Source organism: Lagenorhynchus albirostris, chromosome 3 (assembly GCF_949774975.1).
Source record: "Lagenorhynchus albirostris chromosome 3, mLagAlb1.1, whole genome shotgun sequence".
Taxonomy (NCBI): Eukaryota; Metazoa; Chordata; class Mammalia; order Artiodactyla; family Delphinidae; genus Lagenorhynchus; species Lagenorhynchus albirostris.
This window is the reverse complement of record NC_083097.1, coordinates 50,776,989-50,793,360: the sequence shown is the minus strand read 5'-3', so window position 1 is coordinate 50,793,360 and position 16,372 is coordinate 50,776,989. Positions and strand designations below refer to the sequence as shown.

General features: G+C 35.0%; 1 protein-coding gene across 2 annotated transcripts in view; it reads right to left on the bottom strand.

Annotated features, from left to right (window-relative positions):
* RNF180 (ring finger protein 180) overlaps positions 1-16,372 on the bottom strand; it is a 281,719-nt gene that overhangs the window by 41,542 nt on the left and 223,805 nt on the right. For both annotated transcript variants that reach the window (XM_060146099.1, XM_060146098.1), the window contains one exon: positions 8,046-8,171. In XM_060146099.1, the coding sequence (XP_060002082.1) occupies positions 8,046-8,171 (126 nt within the window). The remainder of the gene's footprint in view (positions 1-8,045; positions 8,172-16,372) is intronic.

The following is a 16,372-nucleotide window of genomic DNA, read 5'->3' as shown; positions in this document are numbered from 1 at the left end:
ACAAAGAGAACGGAATTATAGATACAGGAGAGATTAAATGATATGAACAACTTTTTGTCAAAAAATTTTAAAACAGAAAAAATTAATTCCTAGCAAAAAGATAAATTATATAAACTGATTCAAAAAAGAAATTGAGAAAACAAAGACATTTTGAAAAAGGAAACAGGGGCAATCTTACTCATAAATGTAGATGTTAAAAAAAAAGAACCTCAAGCAAAAGTGGTATTCCCTGCTTTTCAAAAGTTCACTTTATGCCGTTTTTGCTTTTACGAAAGGCCTAAACTAATACCTCTTTTCACTAACTGAAAGAATCTGAAAAGGATTTTGGCTTTTAAGCAAAAAGATGAAAATTGAAAAAAGAATTTTACGTTTGTTTTGCAGGGAGCTATCATAGAGGCAGCACATACCCCCAGTAGGCAGAGTGGCACCAAGCTCCTTCCCCAGGATTACAGCCAATATCTCAGCATCAGGCTGCCATAGCATGAACCGTGTTTGTGAGCATCTGTGCTTTATCTCAGTTTATTTTGTGTATCCATTAGCAAGATGTGTCCTAAGGTAATTGTTTCTTTGCTTTACCCCTTTTGGCTTATGAAAAATTTCACAGGAATGCTCTATGTTCATATAGTGGGGGAAGCCTGAATTAGCAAACCAAGTTTACCAATGCACAAAAATGATCAAGTTGAGTTCTTCCCAAGAATACAACAGCAGTTTGACATTAGAAAATCTCCTACAATCTATTAATGTAATTCAGCGCATTAACAGATTGAAGAAGTAAATCCATTATAGTCATTTCAAAAATGTTGAAAAAAATCTCCAAATTAAAAATCCATTCAAGAAAGAGATTAAGAGAAAACTAGGAACAGATGGGAACTTTCTTAAAACCTGATAAACGGTATCTACCCAAGATGCAGAGCAAGAATTCTACCCAATGGCAAATATTAAAATATTCCTTTTAATATCAGAGATGCTGCTATCGGTTTTTCTATTCAAAATTAAACAGAAGTCCTCGCTCAGAAAGTATGACAAGAAAAAAAAGAAGAAAAAAACGTATGATTAGTTTGAAAGATATGTGTCTTTATTTACATACAAGACAGATATGATTGTCTTCATTCAAAGCCCCCCAAACCCTATAAATAATGAAACTGAAGGTAATTTAGTAAGGTTGCTGAATATGGGATCAAAATCCCACAAGGACATTTCTATACAACAACAGAGAATAATTAACAAAACCCAGAATCACTATTTAATATTCAGAAAAGGGGGCTATTATTTGAAGAAAGACATGAACCCTCTGTAACACATGATAAGAGGTAGATTCTAGATAAAGACCTAAATGAGAAAGGTTTTTTAATATTAACTTCATAGTTTTACCTAAGCAGAAACCTTTGTGGCCTAGGAATGGGTAAGAACTTCTTAAAACTTCAAAACACAATGACAATGCAAACTTAAGGTGGATTTAATTACGTCAAAGTTCAGAATTTCAGTGAAGGACACCATGGACAAACTTAATATACAGATAATAAAATGGGATAAGAGATTTATAGTGTCTAAAGCAGAAAATGGATTAATATCTAGAATATACAAGAAATTCTGTAAAACTGATAAGGGCAGAAACCACCTTAGAAAAATGAGAAAAGCAGTTACAGAAGAGGAATCCGAAAGACTGATGAGCATTTGTAGGGATCTTAAGTTACTAGAGATCAGATAAAAGCAAATTAAATCAATACTGAGTGTTCCTAATTTCCATTCTCTGTCAACGCTTGTCATTTTCCATAGTTCTAATTTCTTCCAACCCTCATGCACTGTTAATAGGTATCTATACTGGTCATTTGGGGGAACTGTTGGCATTATTTACTCAAGTTAAGTATATTCATATTCTGTGACCCATACATTCTGCTCCTGAGTCTATAGGCCAAAGAAATTTTGACAAGGTCCATATTAGGATATTCATTAGTATTACATGTAGTGGCAGGAAGCTGGAGGTATTCTGTGTTCCAGTCAGTGAATAGTTGGATAAAATGTGGTAGATGCACACCTTAGGATAACATTATTTAGAACCCACAGATTATAAATACACATAGCTACCCGGATGCATCTAAAAGCCTAGTGCTAGATGAAAAAGATAAGAAACAGCGCAATATATAATGACACCATTCCCGTAAATTAAAATATACACACAGAAAACAATAAACATAATTTAAGAAAACAATAAAAAAGATACAGATTAAATAAACTCAACATAATGGAAAGTAGGATATGAGGATAAAAGGAAACAAATGAGTCTGTGGACTGGTGATGATGGTAGCTGTTAATTAAGAAGTGGGACTGCAGCAACTATATGAACTCAAGGTTCAGAGGAGGAGAAAAAAGGATGACAACATAGCAAATATATGTGAATAAATCTCACCAAAACATGTATAAAACACTTGTAAAGGAAATTATCACATTTTATTATAGACATTAAATATTTAGGAGATCTAAATAAAAGAAGAGAAAAACCAGTTAGTGGATGGGGAAAGTTATTATTAGGATGTCAATTCTCCCCACATTGACTCGTGCATTGAATAGGAACTTCTTCCCTTAATCCAACCTGGTTTTCATGGAACTTGACAAGATGATTCTAAAATTCAAAGAGCCAAAAAAAAAAAAAAAAGAAAAAAAAAAAGGCCAAGACACTCATGCAGCAAAACAAGTTTGAAGGGAGATATCAAAACTTCTTACAAGGCTCCAGTAATTGAGACAGTATGGTATTGGCACAGGATTTGATATACAGACCAAAGGAACCAAATAAAGACCTCAGAAATAGACTCACACGAATGGAAATTTAAAATATAACAGATTAGCACTGTGAATCAGTGGGGGAAATAATGAATTATTTTCAGTAAATGGTGGTTGGAAAAAATTAAATGGGAAAAAATCCCCAAGTGACTGGCTCTCTACCCTATAACACAACCCCCCTCCCCGCCAAAACCTAGAAAATATCAACAACACAAATCATTTCGAAAATATTTGAAATATAAATATTTGAAAAATAAAATATTTTTTTAAAAAATTGAAAATATTTGAAAAATACCCAGGAAAATATGTTTATGACACTGGGGATAGAGAAGAATTTCTTAAGGCAGATAACACATGCCAGAAAGATGATAAAGAAAATGAAGAACTACAATTCATTAAATGATATCATAGAGTGAAAAGACAAACCACAAATGAGAGAAGAGAGTTGCCATTCAAATAATTAAAAAAGGAGTCAGCAGAAAATATTTTAACACTCTCAAAAATCAACAAGAAAAATGCAATCAATAGGAAAATGGACAAAATTTGTAAAGGAATTTCACAGATGAAGAAATTCTATAACTAATACACATACAAAGTTATTTTCAATCCCTACTGGTAATTAGAGAAAGTGAAATTAAATCCCCAGTGAGATATCATTTTATACCTATCAGACTGGCAAAATCTAAAGGACTGAAAACATCAAATGTGGTAAACAAAGTTGGTGACAGATCAGCAGTCATTTAGGAAAGTGGTTTGGTTTAGGTAGTCAAATTAAAGATGTGTTTTTCTTATGACCCAGCTGTTTGCTACTGGCATTTATTCTAGAGGAACTCTTATGCTCCAGGACAGATGAGAATAATATTTATAGCAGTGTTGTTTATAAACAAAAAATGGGATAACTCAGTTGTTCATCAACAGGAGAATAGATAAATTGTACCATATTCACATAGTGGGTGATAGTATAGCAGTAAAAATAAATGAATGTGGCTACGCTCACTGAAAAGACAAATCCAAGAAACATAATGAAAAAGCAAATATAGAATACATACATTGTTACCCCTGCAAAAGTTCAAAGACAAGCAAAATTAAATAACACTGAGTAAGTATACATATGTATACTTACTTGTGCAAAGAAATGATAAATACAAAATTCGGGGGAGGCAGGAAGCAAACAAAGGAGTACAGATGGTGCTTCAGTAATACTGGTAATTGAGTCTGGTTTGTGATTAAAATCCTACGTGCGGCTTTTCAGGCCTGACCACAGGCAATTATGGAGGCTTTACCTGGTAGGCATCACAGAAGAAAGCTGCCCTCCCCACACCAGATTTGGTGTAAAGCCAGTGCATTACAGTCTCTGAAGGAGCTGCAATCAAGGTCTCAGGCCCCTGGCCTGTGATGCTCTTTCATATATTTACGGTCCTCAGCACCTGCATTCCTGGGTCCTTTATCTGAGGGCTTGGGCAGAGGGCTTCTGGATCTCTGCTGAGACCTCTTTAGAGGGGTATTAGGGAGAAACCTTAAAGATACTTTTCCCCACTCTGAATTAGTACTCAGTACTTTTCCACTCCTAGTCTTCCCTTCTTCCCCCCGCCAAAAATAAAACTCCAACACACACACATATACACCCCTCAGGGCCCATGAAAGTGCCAAGGCCTTTTGTTCGGGGCCTCCTCAACAGTAAGATTATCCCCACATCTGTCCTGGTCGACCTGACCCTGGACCAGTGCACTGTTCCATGGGGGAAAATAGAATATTAGGGGTGGGGGGGGTTGGCATTTCCTCCGGTTTTACACTCTTGTTTACACCACTGTACCAAGTGATTAAAGGCTTAACTCTTTCAGTTTTGGCTGAGGCTTGCTTAGCATAGCTGAGCACTTGATAGTAATATATTGCTTAAGTTAGGTTGTATAATAAAGCTACTTTGAACCTCCTCCATAAAAACTTATAAAAAGTTAAAGTTCTGTGGAACTTCTATGGGGAGGACAAATAAGATTAAATCACAAAGAAGCAAATATTTAATTTATAGCTTCAGTACCCCAGAGTACAAAAAGACAAAGGATACTGAGGGGTTATCAGAAAAGTGACTCATTCTTTTTAAAATGTGGGTATAGGGTAGAAGGTAGGATACAAAGGAATCTTTTAAAGCACATAATTCATACAATAAATTTTCTCTTCTTTGGTATGAAATCCTTTAAGTAAGACTGAATTTCACATTATATTTTGGGCTAAATGTAATATATTTTAAAATGTATCTATACCAAATCTATGGACAATGGGTTTCTATAGTTACTTACCATTTTATAAAACAGTATGTACTTATAAAATGTCTTTAAACTAAGTTTCTTCATTCAAACTACTGTATAAAGTTATATTTGTCCTTAAACTACTTTCTTCAAACCTTGAGGATTTTGTAATTCAATTTATCTTTTGCCTCAACCATACAAGGCTCTGTTTTTACCTCCTTTTGGTTTACATCATTGCTGTACTGATCTTATTGGTCTTCTTATGTAGAAGTCCCTCTGGTTCCCTGAAGATCAGAGTTCCCCATATCTGAGCTTCTCCAACCAGACTCCCCCAAAACATCATAAGGGTAAATACTAAAATGGCACAAACTGTTCTGACAGACCATGGTTTTATAAAAGATGAAATTATATTTTATGTTTATACTGTCTGATCATCATTACACATAACAAATTCTCAAAGGTGAAAAAGGTATTAGAGATTGCCTTGCCCTAATTTGATAATCCCTTATATCTATATAGTACAATTAGTTATAATTTAGAATGTGCTTTCACATCAGCTCATTTGATCCTTGTAACTATATTAATTAGGAATATATAATTATTACCATCTTACAGATCAGAAACAAACAAAAGAAGAGGTTTCTATGATATCCCTGAGGTCATATATTTAGTTAGACATGAACTCAGAAATAAGTATTCCTTGTCCTCTGTACAAGCATGAGACACTCTATACCAAAGCACAGACACTTTCTACTTGTCCTAAACTTGTGGGACAACTTGTAAAATATTAAAATAAAATAGTATGAAAGTGAAACACTTCCAAACTCATTCTATGAGGCCACCATCATCCTAATACCAAAATCAGACAAAGATACCAGAAAAAAAAGAAAATTACAGGTCAACATCATTGATGAACACAGATGCAAAAATCCTCAACAAAATACGAGCAAACTGACTCCAACAGTACATTAAGAGCCAGGGCAATTCTGAGAAAGAAAAATGGAGCTGGAAGAGTCAGACTCCCTGACTTCAGCCTGTACTACAAAACTACAGTAATCAAAACAGCATGGTACTGGCAAAAATACATAAATATAGATCAATGGAACAGGATAGAAAGCCCAGAAATAAACCCACCCACTTATGGTCAATTAATCTATGATAAAGTGGGCAAAAACATACAATGGAGAAAAGACAGTCTCTTCAGTAAGTGGTGCTGGGAAAACTGGACAGCTATACATAAAAGAATGAAATTAGAACATTCTCTAACACCATATACAAAAATAAACTCAAAATGGATTAAAGACCTAAATGTAAGACCAGATACTATAAAAGTCCCAGAGGAAAACATAGGCAGAACACTCTTTAACATAAACCACAGCAATATTTTGGGGGGACCCATCTCCTAGAGTAATGGAAATAAAAGCAAAAATAAACAAATGGGACCTAATTAAACTCAAAAGCTTTTGCACAGCAAAAAAGACCACAAACAAAACAGAAAGGCAGCCTATGGAACAGGAGAAAGTATTTGCAAATGATGTGACCAAGAAGGGATTAATTTCCAAAATATACACACAGCTCAATATCAAAAAACCCAACCCAATCAATGGGCTGAAGACCTAAACAGACATTTCTACAAAGAAGACATACAGATGGCTACTAGGCATGTAAAAAATGTTCAACATGGCTAATTATTAGAGAAATGCAAAGCAAAACTACAATGAGGTATCACCTCAAATCAAAAAATCTACAAATAATGCTGGAGAGGGTGTGGAGAAAAAGGAACTCTCCTACACTGTTGGTGATAATGTAAATTAGTACAGTCACTATAGAGAATGGAGTATGGAGGTTCCTTAAAAAACTAAAAATAGAGTTACCATATGATCCTGTAATCCCACTCTTGGTCATATATCTGGAACAAACTCTAATTCAAAAAGATACACGCACCCCTATGTTCATAGCAGCACTATTTACAATAGCCAAGACATGGGAACAACCTAAATGTACACTGACAGATGAATGGATAAAGATGTGGGGTGTGTGTGTGTGTGTGTGTGTGTGTGTGTGTGTGTGTGTCTATATATCTATATCTATGAATGATGGAATATTATCCAACCATAAAAAAGAATGAACTAATGGCATTTGCAGCAGCATGGATGAACCTAGAGATTATCATAGGAAGTGAAGTGTAAGACAGACAAAGACAAATATCATATGGTATCACTTATATGTGGAATCTTAAAAAAAAAAAGATACAAATGAACTTATTTACAAGACAGAAATAGACCCATGACATAGAAAACAAACTTATGGTTACCAAAGGGGAAAGGGTCAGGGAAGGGATAAATTAAGAGTTTGGGATTAACATACACATACTACTATACATAAAATAGATAACGAACAAGGACCTACTGTATAGCACAGGAAACTAGACTTAATATCTTGTAATAACCTATAAGGGAAAAGAATCTGAAAAGGAATATATATATATATATATATGTGTGTGTATATACATACATATTTAAAACTGAATTGCTCTTCTGTACACCTGAAACTAACATGACATGGTAAATCAACTATACTTCAATAAAAGAGAAATAATTTATTAAAATAAAACAGATTAGAACCAATAAAATGAACTTAAATTATGATAATGAGTTGTTCAAAACCTTTATAAGGAATACCAATGCTTTTGTCAAATATAGCTTTTGTCAAATCTGTTACCTTTGAGTTCATTATCTACATAGTAAACATTACTGACATCAAGGCAAAGTAAATTTAATCATGAATTTTTCTCAGATTTTGCTCTTACTGTATAGTCTCCATTTTTTTCATATGTACACCTGTAGCTTTCAGTAAAAGGATACTTAGCAAAATCCTTACTTAAAATTGACGAGTAAAGAAATATTTTTCTACTAATATATCTAAGGCAGAAAGAAAACAGCTTTAAAGAAGACCTTGGACAATGTTACCAGACTTTTTTTCCTTTTCTTCCTTTTTTTTTTTTTTTTGCATTAGCTTCCTTACCTCCAAAAAGATGGAATGCTTTTCTGCGGCTTGGTAGGGGCCACTTTGCAGAGCTGGATTTCTGAAAGCTTTGTTTTCTTTTCAAATATTCTTTAGTAAAGAATGTTTTTGTGGCATTGTTCAGTTCTAGAGTAAAGCAAAAGAAAATAGTATTTTTAAACATTAATTTGAGTAAAATGGCAAGAACCTGAAAAATGGTTGTTGTAGTATTTTGATAATAAATTCAGATCTCTTTAAGACAGTGAAGACAAAAGTACAGTCAACTTTTTTTTTTAACCCAAGCAAACCTAACTCCTCTGAATTTGATGCAACTCTGATATGCCTACACATAGAACACACACCTACTGAGCAGCTCCTATGTCAGATACTACACCAGATATGCAGAACACAGTGATGAATGAGACATAGCCCTGCCCTCAAGAAGACTGCAGTCTAAAAGATGGAAATAAACAGGTAGACCAGAAAAAGGGGGGAAACGTGTTATGGGTGTAGCAATAGAATAACTAGAGTGTAACCATGGCTCAGGAGTGATAATGAAAAGGAAAAATCCTTAGAACTTTTTATGTCATAGTCTCTTTATTTCATTCTATATGTGATGGGTTGACCATTTAGATGCTAACGCTGCTGATATGAAGAAGTTTAAAAGATGTAGAGATAAATTCTCAACCTTTCAGAAACATTTATGAGTTAAAGAGAAAAGGAAAATATTCATTTGAAATAAACGAATACCAAAGATCACATATGATGACATTCACTTTATTTTTAAAATTTTATTTATTTATTTATTTATTTATTTATTTATTTATTTATTTATTTATTTATTTATTTATTTATTTAGGCTGTGCTGGGTCTTAGCTGCACCACGCAGGATCTTTTTTTTTTTTTTTTTGCGGTACGCGGGCCTCTCACTGTTGTGGCCTCTCCCGTTGCGGAGCACAGGCTCCGGATGCGCAGGCTCAGCGGCCATGGCTCACGGGCCCAGCCGCTCCACGGCATGTGGGATCTTCCCGGACCGGGGCACGAACCTGTGTCCCCTGCATCGGCAGGTGGACTCTTAACCACTGTGCCACCAGGGAAGCCCCACCCAGGATCTTTTAGTTGAGGCATGCGGGCTCTTAGTTGTGGTCCAGTGGGTAAGACTCTGCGCTCCCAATGCAGGGGTTTGCTCTCTGGTGGGGGAACTAGATCCCACATACATTCACTTTAAGAGTCTCTGGGTACGAGCCAGGGAAAGCAAGGCATGATCCGAGTTGAACTGTTCGATGGAGAAGTTCTTCTCAGGGAGGCCAGTGTAGAGCTGGTTACTAACTGGGAAATAAAGTAGTCTTTCCATCAATGATGCCCTCTTACTTTCATTCCACAATTATTCCTGTACTATCTTCTCTGTTTCCATCCTTCAGGCTTTGAGCTTCTGCTCAAACCAGTTACATCAAATTATCTCTATTTTTCCTAATTACTCTCCAGGATTGATTCTTTCCTTAAGCAATTGACAGGGAAAACAGATTCTCAGAGTTTACATTTAACAGCAAAAGAAACAATGTAAAAAACAGACCACTCCAAGCAAGGGAGGTTAAGTATTAAACTGGCAACTCCCTTCCCCATTCTACACCCAAGGGCCAGTAATTAAAGCACACAAGATAGAGAAAAAGTAATTTCATAGTCTGTGTACTCATTGTGTATGTTGGAGGTTGTTATAGCTAGTGAATGTTTTATCCTTCATATGTTTAATAGTTAAATCATTTCAGATTGGATATTCTCGCAGTGTTTTCTGCAGCAGTGCACAGGTGTTTTATCAATGTCCACTCTGCCCACTGCCTGTGAACAGCCCCTTAGTGTAAGATGGTCATGGCACTACTACCTGGTTAAAAGGACTCATCAGTGTCATTCATACTGATGAAGAGAATGGAAGAGATTATCAAATGACTTATAACACATTCACTTACAGTAACAATTCTTGCAGGGCTTATCCTTAAGCAGTGATGACTGTAATTCAGGGTATTTTCTGAGAAATTAAAAATCCTATAAGTGGTATTGTGTTAACAATTAACTCTAGGGCAAATTGACTCACAACTTCCTAAATGCCTTTAAAAGTAAGACCAGTGTGGTGGGTAAATGATTTCATGTGGGAGATAATATAAACCAAGGTGAAGAGTTTGAAACTCAAGAATTCTTATTCCCCTCCTTTCTATTTCTCCTCTCCACCTCCTCCTCCTTCTGGAGAGCTTGTAGCCATGCTCTAAAATGTTGATGCAATAACCAGAGGATGCCACTGCACTGCCCTCTCTTAAAATGAAAACTTATTTGGAAGTGTAATTGATTTCAGTAAACCAGATCAAAAAGACATTCTTGTAAGAGTTGGCCAATAAGTGCGGTTTCGAAAGCTGGTCACAAATCAAACTTCTCTTAGACGACACGTGAGAGAGGTAAAAGTAATAATGATAACTGTGATATTTTTGTTTTCTAGCTTCAAGGAACTTATTACACAATGCACTTTTAACCTACATAACAAACCCATGTGATTAATGCACCAAAGAAAAAAAGGGTTCATAAAACTATTTATAATACCTACAAAAACTATGATCAGAGAAATTACTAAAATGTGCAAAATGAGATGGGAAATGTACCTACAACATTTTATTGAACATAAGTACATGTGTTCATAACGTAATCTTATGAGATGTTGGAAGATTTTATTTATTACACTGATCTGAAAGGCCTTTGGAGAAAAGAGGACCTAGAAGCCCTTATCCCTCCATTTCTGGGGCAAATAAGAACTGGGTTCTAATGCTTCTTAACTGTGGCACCTTTCGTAAGTTGTTGAACTTCTCTTTGTACTCACTTTCTACCCTATCTCTGGCAAACATTTATTTTGCAATAGCTATGTGCCTAGCACTTTACTGGTATAGTTATAAATATAGAAATTAATTAAATGTAATTCCTGTCTGCTGGGCATTGTACTAGATCACTGATTCCAAAATACACGTCTGGAGCCTGGCTATGCATCAAAATTGCTGAGGGCACTTGTTAAAAAGACAAATTCTAGGACCTTGCCCAGATATTACTGAAGCAGAATTGCTGTGGATGTGACCTAGGAGTCTGTGCTTTCTACAGGCTCCTTGGGTGATTCTGATGCACAGTCAAATTTGATAACCACTGGATGAAATGACCTTAAATCCTTTTCTGTTCTAAAATTACCTGAATTTATTTAAATAGGTTAAACCTTATATCACTCTGGTATAAACTGTACAAACCTTACCCAAGGATGTTGTTCTTTCTATAGAACAGTGTTGCTTCATTCTAGTGGCATTTGAACTTGGAACTCCAGGATATTGCAACAAAAAAAATATTCAGTACTACCTTTCTCAGAATTATTTGGAAGAAGCACTGAGAAAAATCTGAAGGCAGACCAAGATGTAGGGCTTGGAGTAAAAGGTGATAAAAACTACCTTTATCTCCTCCTTTGCCAACCCTACCTCTTAGGGAGTAGAGGCTTCTTAATACAATATACATTATAATGTATTAGATATAATCAATATTTCATATCATTCAATATGCTAGAAAAAGACAAAACCCTGAATATCCTGGAAAGATTCTAAAGTCTACTCAAATGGTACATTTAGTTAAATGTGGTGGCAGTACCAGTGGAAACAGCAGCATCTTTGCGTGACATTATAATAGAAATAGTAAATAAGTGTTAAGATAAGAGTTCCAGTCTTCTTGACTTGGCTGAATGCAGGAGTCAATCACCAACTACATAAAAACATAGTTCACATTATTACAGTGTATATTACCATGAGTTTCACTGTATCGTATCATAAAGAATAAAATAAGAACAACCACATACACAGCACAATTTTGAACTACAGGCAGTACCAATAGGGTAGTGTAACTCTGATTTCTGCTTTATGCTTCAATATGGGCAATTTTGTATTTAAACAACTAATTATAATTAAGCAAATATTTGTTAGTAATAGTTTTAAGCATTCTGCTAAGTATAAGAGTTAAAACTGTGAAACAGGCATAGTACCTGCATTAAATCCTATCTAGTAAATAGGTAACCATTAAGTTATGAGGTAAGTGCCATGACAGGGTTAATTCAGGCCTTAGGGTCCTATTAACAAGGGGAATATAATAAGAGTATTATTATAAATACAGGGCACAGTCATTTAGATGGACCCAGTGGTATTATGTTCTAATTTAAAAGCCTAGGATATATGTGTCCACCCATCTCATTCAGATTATTAAAGGCCTTGTTTACCTACTTAAAATTATGTCTCATTATAATGAAAGCTTTTTTTCCCTACAATTCCCTTCTGAGTCCTATGTTGTTTGATACATAATATTTCATTTTTCACAAAGATGCAACTTGCAAAAAGATGATTTGACAAAAAGAAATTTGAAGCATGTTTTAATAAAAGTTAAAAAAAAAGACTACTTCTCCAAGAGTTTTGCATTATATATATAGAATGAGCCCTGATTTTAAGTGGAAATCCAACTTTCCTTCATTTCAACAGGCACTGGACATGCTTGTTCACAGGCATTATTTGGTTCCAGGAGATTAATGTACAATAAAGGACATTTGCAAGGAATAGATAAGATTGTGAATGAAGAGTCCCAATCAGTGGGCATTTATATTAAAAGGGAGATTTCTAACAAAACAATCTTTACCAGCTGATGCTTAACCCTCATTTTTTAAACATAGCATTTAGTTTAAGTAACCTCTTGTGAGATGATCTTTAGAACTTTTAGATTAGTCTCATCTCACTCTTCTTCTTTAATATGTTGATGTATATGTTTATATATTTAATATGATGAAAAATAGTAATTTTTCAAGAATATACAATCTAAGATAGTTTTCTTTGTATTGTTTTACAGCAGCAGGAGTAAAATTGAGTAAAGATGCTGCTTCAAGGGGATTTGAGGTCTTTCCCTTACACAGGAACAGAGAAGGGCTAATATATTGACATTTGAGCTCACTTTACTAGATATCAATGAAAATCTATAAACTATCTTAAAACTGTCTTCAGGGTTTCAAGGGCAATGCTTGATCTGCACCTCTGCAAGAGGGGCAAGAAAGTCTCACTTGTAAGGGACCCTAATTCTCCTAGTGAAACTCATTTTATACCCATGTGAGCACCCAGAAAGGTTCATCTATGAGGGGAACACTACCAGTTAGAGAAAACTGGAGTCTGCTATTGCAGCTTGCATTTAACAGAATATGACTACTTTGACTCAAAGAAATATGAGTAAGATAAGCCTCAGAACCAACTCTTCAGACCTGGCAGGTTCTCACCCTAGGGCGGCTGCAAGGTCTCCTAGTAACTGCATGTCCTATGTGATTTGGTGGCAAGAGGAACTCTGAATGTTGGGAAAGAGAGACCAACCAGGAGTATCTCATTAATACTTATGACTATTTATCTATGTATCCTCTGAATATAAATTTTAACCTGATTTTCTTACCCTTTCCTAGTGAACTGTTCAAAGTTAAAATCTAGTTAGGAAGTTCCATCTCCAACTAAATATGTAGCCTGATGACAGAGGCACATACAACAGGGACCAAACCAAACCAAAAACAAAAATTCTGTATTTGACACTTTTTCAAAGTGGAGCTATGGATTTTACAATATACAAGTCATTACAGAATATAATTTATGCTTAACTGATGTTAATATTTAGGAGTTCCTATTCCATTAGGTAGATAAACTACAGTTAAAATTTTATCCATTTTAATGTAATAATTCCACTTAATATTTGGTACTGCAATATTTTATACCCATCATTTTTATACCTGAATAGGAAAAGAGTTGTTACAAATACTTTAACCCTTTGGCCCAGGAGAAATCTACTAGTACTATAAGACCTTCTTAGGTTAGAGAATTTATCCAAGCTTTCATCTCAGCCATCTTGTGTTTAAGTTGTGCTTATTGATGTCCTTTAAGACTCTGGAGCATTAAGAATTATTTCAGTAACCGTTTCATTACCCAAGAATAACTAGTTTACCCTCTGTTAGAGGAATAATAAGGCCAAGAGGAGATCTACTAAATTAAGCCCAATTCAACAATAACCTTTATTGTGCTCTTAGTATGATAAAAACAAAATGCTAAGTACTTTGTACTGTTATGATGTATACTGTTATTATTTTGTATTTAAAGTTACACTTCAAGATTTAGAAAAAGGCTTTTGAAAGCCTATGGATAGGGATATACTAGTGGATCTTCAAAACAGATAGTTAGTGGGAAGCAGCCACATAGCACAGGGAGATCAGCTTGGTGCTTTGTGACCACCTAGAGGGGTGGGATAGGGAGGGTGGGAGGGAGGGAGATGCAAGAGGGAGGGGATATGGGGATATAAGTATATGTATAGCTGATTCAATTTGTTATAAAGCAGAAATTAACACACCATTGTAAAGCAATTATACTCCAATAAAGATGTTAAAAAAAAAAGGTTATCACAGCATCCATTCTTGGCTTCAAAGAATCCATGATTCTCTGTCTTCTGTATGAAAAGAAACAGGACTCCATCCTCCCTGCCCACAATCATATTTAATGCTGCACTTCGGTTTACTTATTTATTTTTAAAAACTGTCAAAGTAACACATGCCCATGGTTTGAAAAGATCCAAATGATGTTAAAAGGCTCAAAAAACCAAAACCAAAACCAAAACAACAATGAAGATCTATTCCACTCCCTCTATATCTAGCTCCACTCGCAATCCCCAGGGACTGTTTTAAATATTCCTGTTTTCAAGCTTTTTTCTGGAGATTAACCTCTATTAAACCTCCTGCAAGGCAGTGTTTTTCAACACTTGGTTTGCAAACCACTAGCCATATGTGAAAGGATTTAGGATGAAATTGAATGAAAAATTAAAAAATTTTCATAGTTACCTATTTACTTTAATGTATATTAGAAGAAATGTATAAACTAGAACATCAAATACATAAATTCACAAATAAATTGTTAAGGATGAGGCTAAAATAAGTTTTTTTTTAAAAATGTGTGTTGATATGAAGAAAATCCTTAAGTAAAAAAGTAATTCTGGTGGTATGTGGATACAGTAAAAATTGTAAAGGTGGTAGGAAAATGAGAGGAATTTGAGAAACACTGCTCTAATCATTATGCTTATTTTTCTCTTTTTTATGATAAAATATATTTTTTCCATACATTAATGCACAAGAGTGACTACACTAAAAGACATCATGAAATAGATACTCCTACTGATAAAGAATGAGTTTGTACATATATACAATGGAATACTACTCAGCCATAAAAAAGAACAAAATAATGCCATTTGCACCAACATGGATGCAGCTAGAGATTATCATACTAAGTGAAGTCAGAAAGAGAAAGACAAATACCATATGATATCACTTGTATATGCAATCTAAAATATGGTACAAATGAACCTATCTGCAAAACAGAAAGACTCACAGACATAGAGAACAGACTTGCAGTTGCCAAGGGGGAGGGGGGTGGAGGAGGGAAGGACTGGGAGTTTGGGATTAGCAGATATAAACTATTATATATAGGATGGATAAACAACAAGGTCCTAGTATATAGCATAGGGAATTATATTCAATATCCTGTGATAAACCCATAATGGAAAAGAATATAAAGAAAAAAAGAATGTCTGTATAACTGAGTCACTTTGCTGTACAGCAGAGACTGGCACAGCATTGTAAATCCACTATACCTCAATAAAAAAAAAATGAACAAGTTTGGATTTTGGATGCAGTGATGATTCTGTACAAGATGAACAGAAAAATGAAAAAATGAAAAATTTCATGGATGAACGCAAGAACAAAACCACTATTAGCATAAGAATTAACAGACCAGATTTTTTTGGTATAGAATAAGAGAAAGTATGAAATGCCGTTAATGGGAATAGGGACAATAGAACAAGATCAATTACAGGTTGTCACAGTGGATAAAAAGAGGAAGTGTAATGTTCTTTTGGATGAGCTGTATGTCCTGGATAAAGCCCAGCAGGACATCTAAAAGTCAGACAGAATACAGGATAATTCGTCACTGTGTGGGACTGGCCCAAACACTGCAGGATATCTGTCATCCCTACCCCTGCTCACTAGATGCCAGTAGCATCCTCATATTACTGTGACAGCCAAAATATCCCTGGTGAAAAATATCATAAGCCTGCTTTATGCTTAAAATCCTAGATTAGGTTAAATATCATTTCTTTACTTACTTAGGGACTTCTACACACAAGGTGAGGACTTAGCCATTTTCTTTTCCTTTTTTTTCCAATGGAGTTCACCAGCACTTCTGCTTATCAGCATCTAGTTCCACCATGTAAAGGCACAAGAGTAGTGTCAT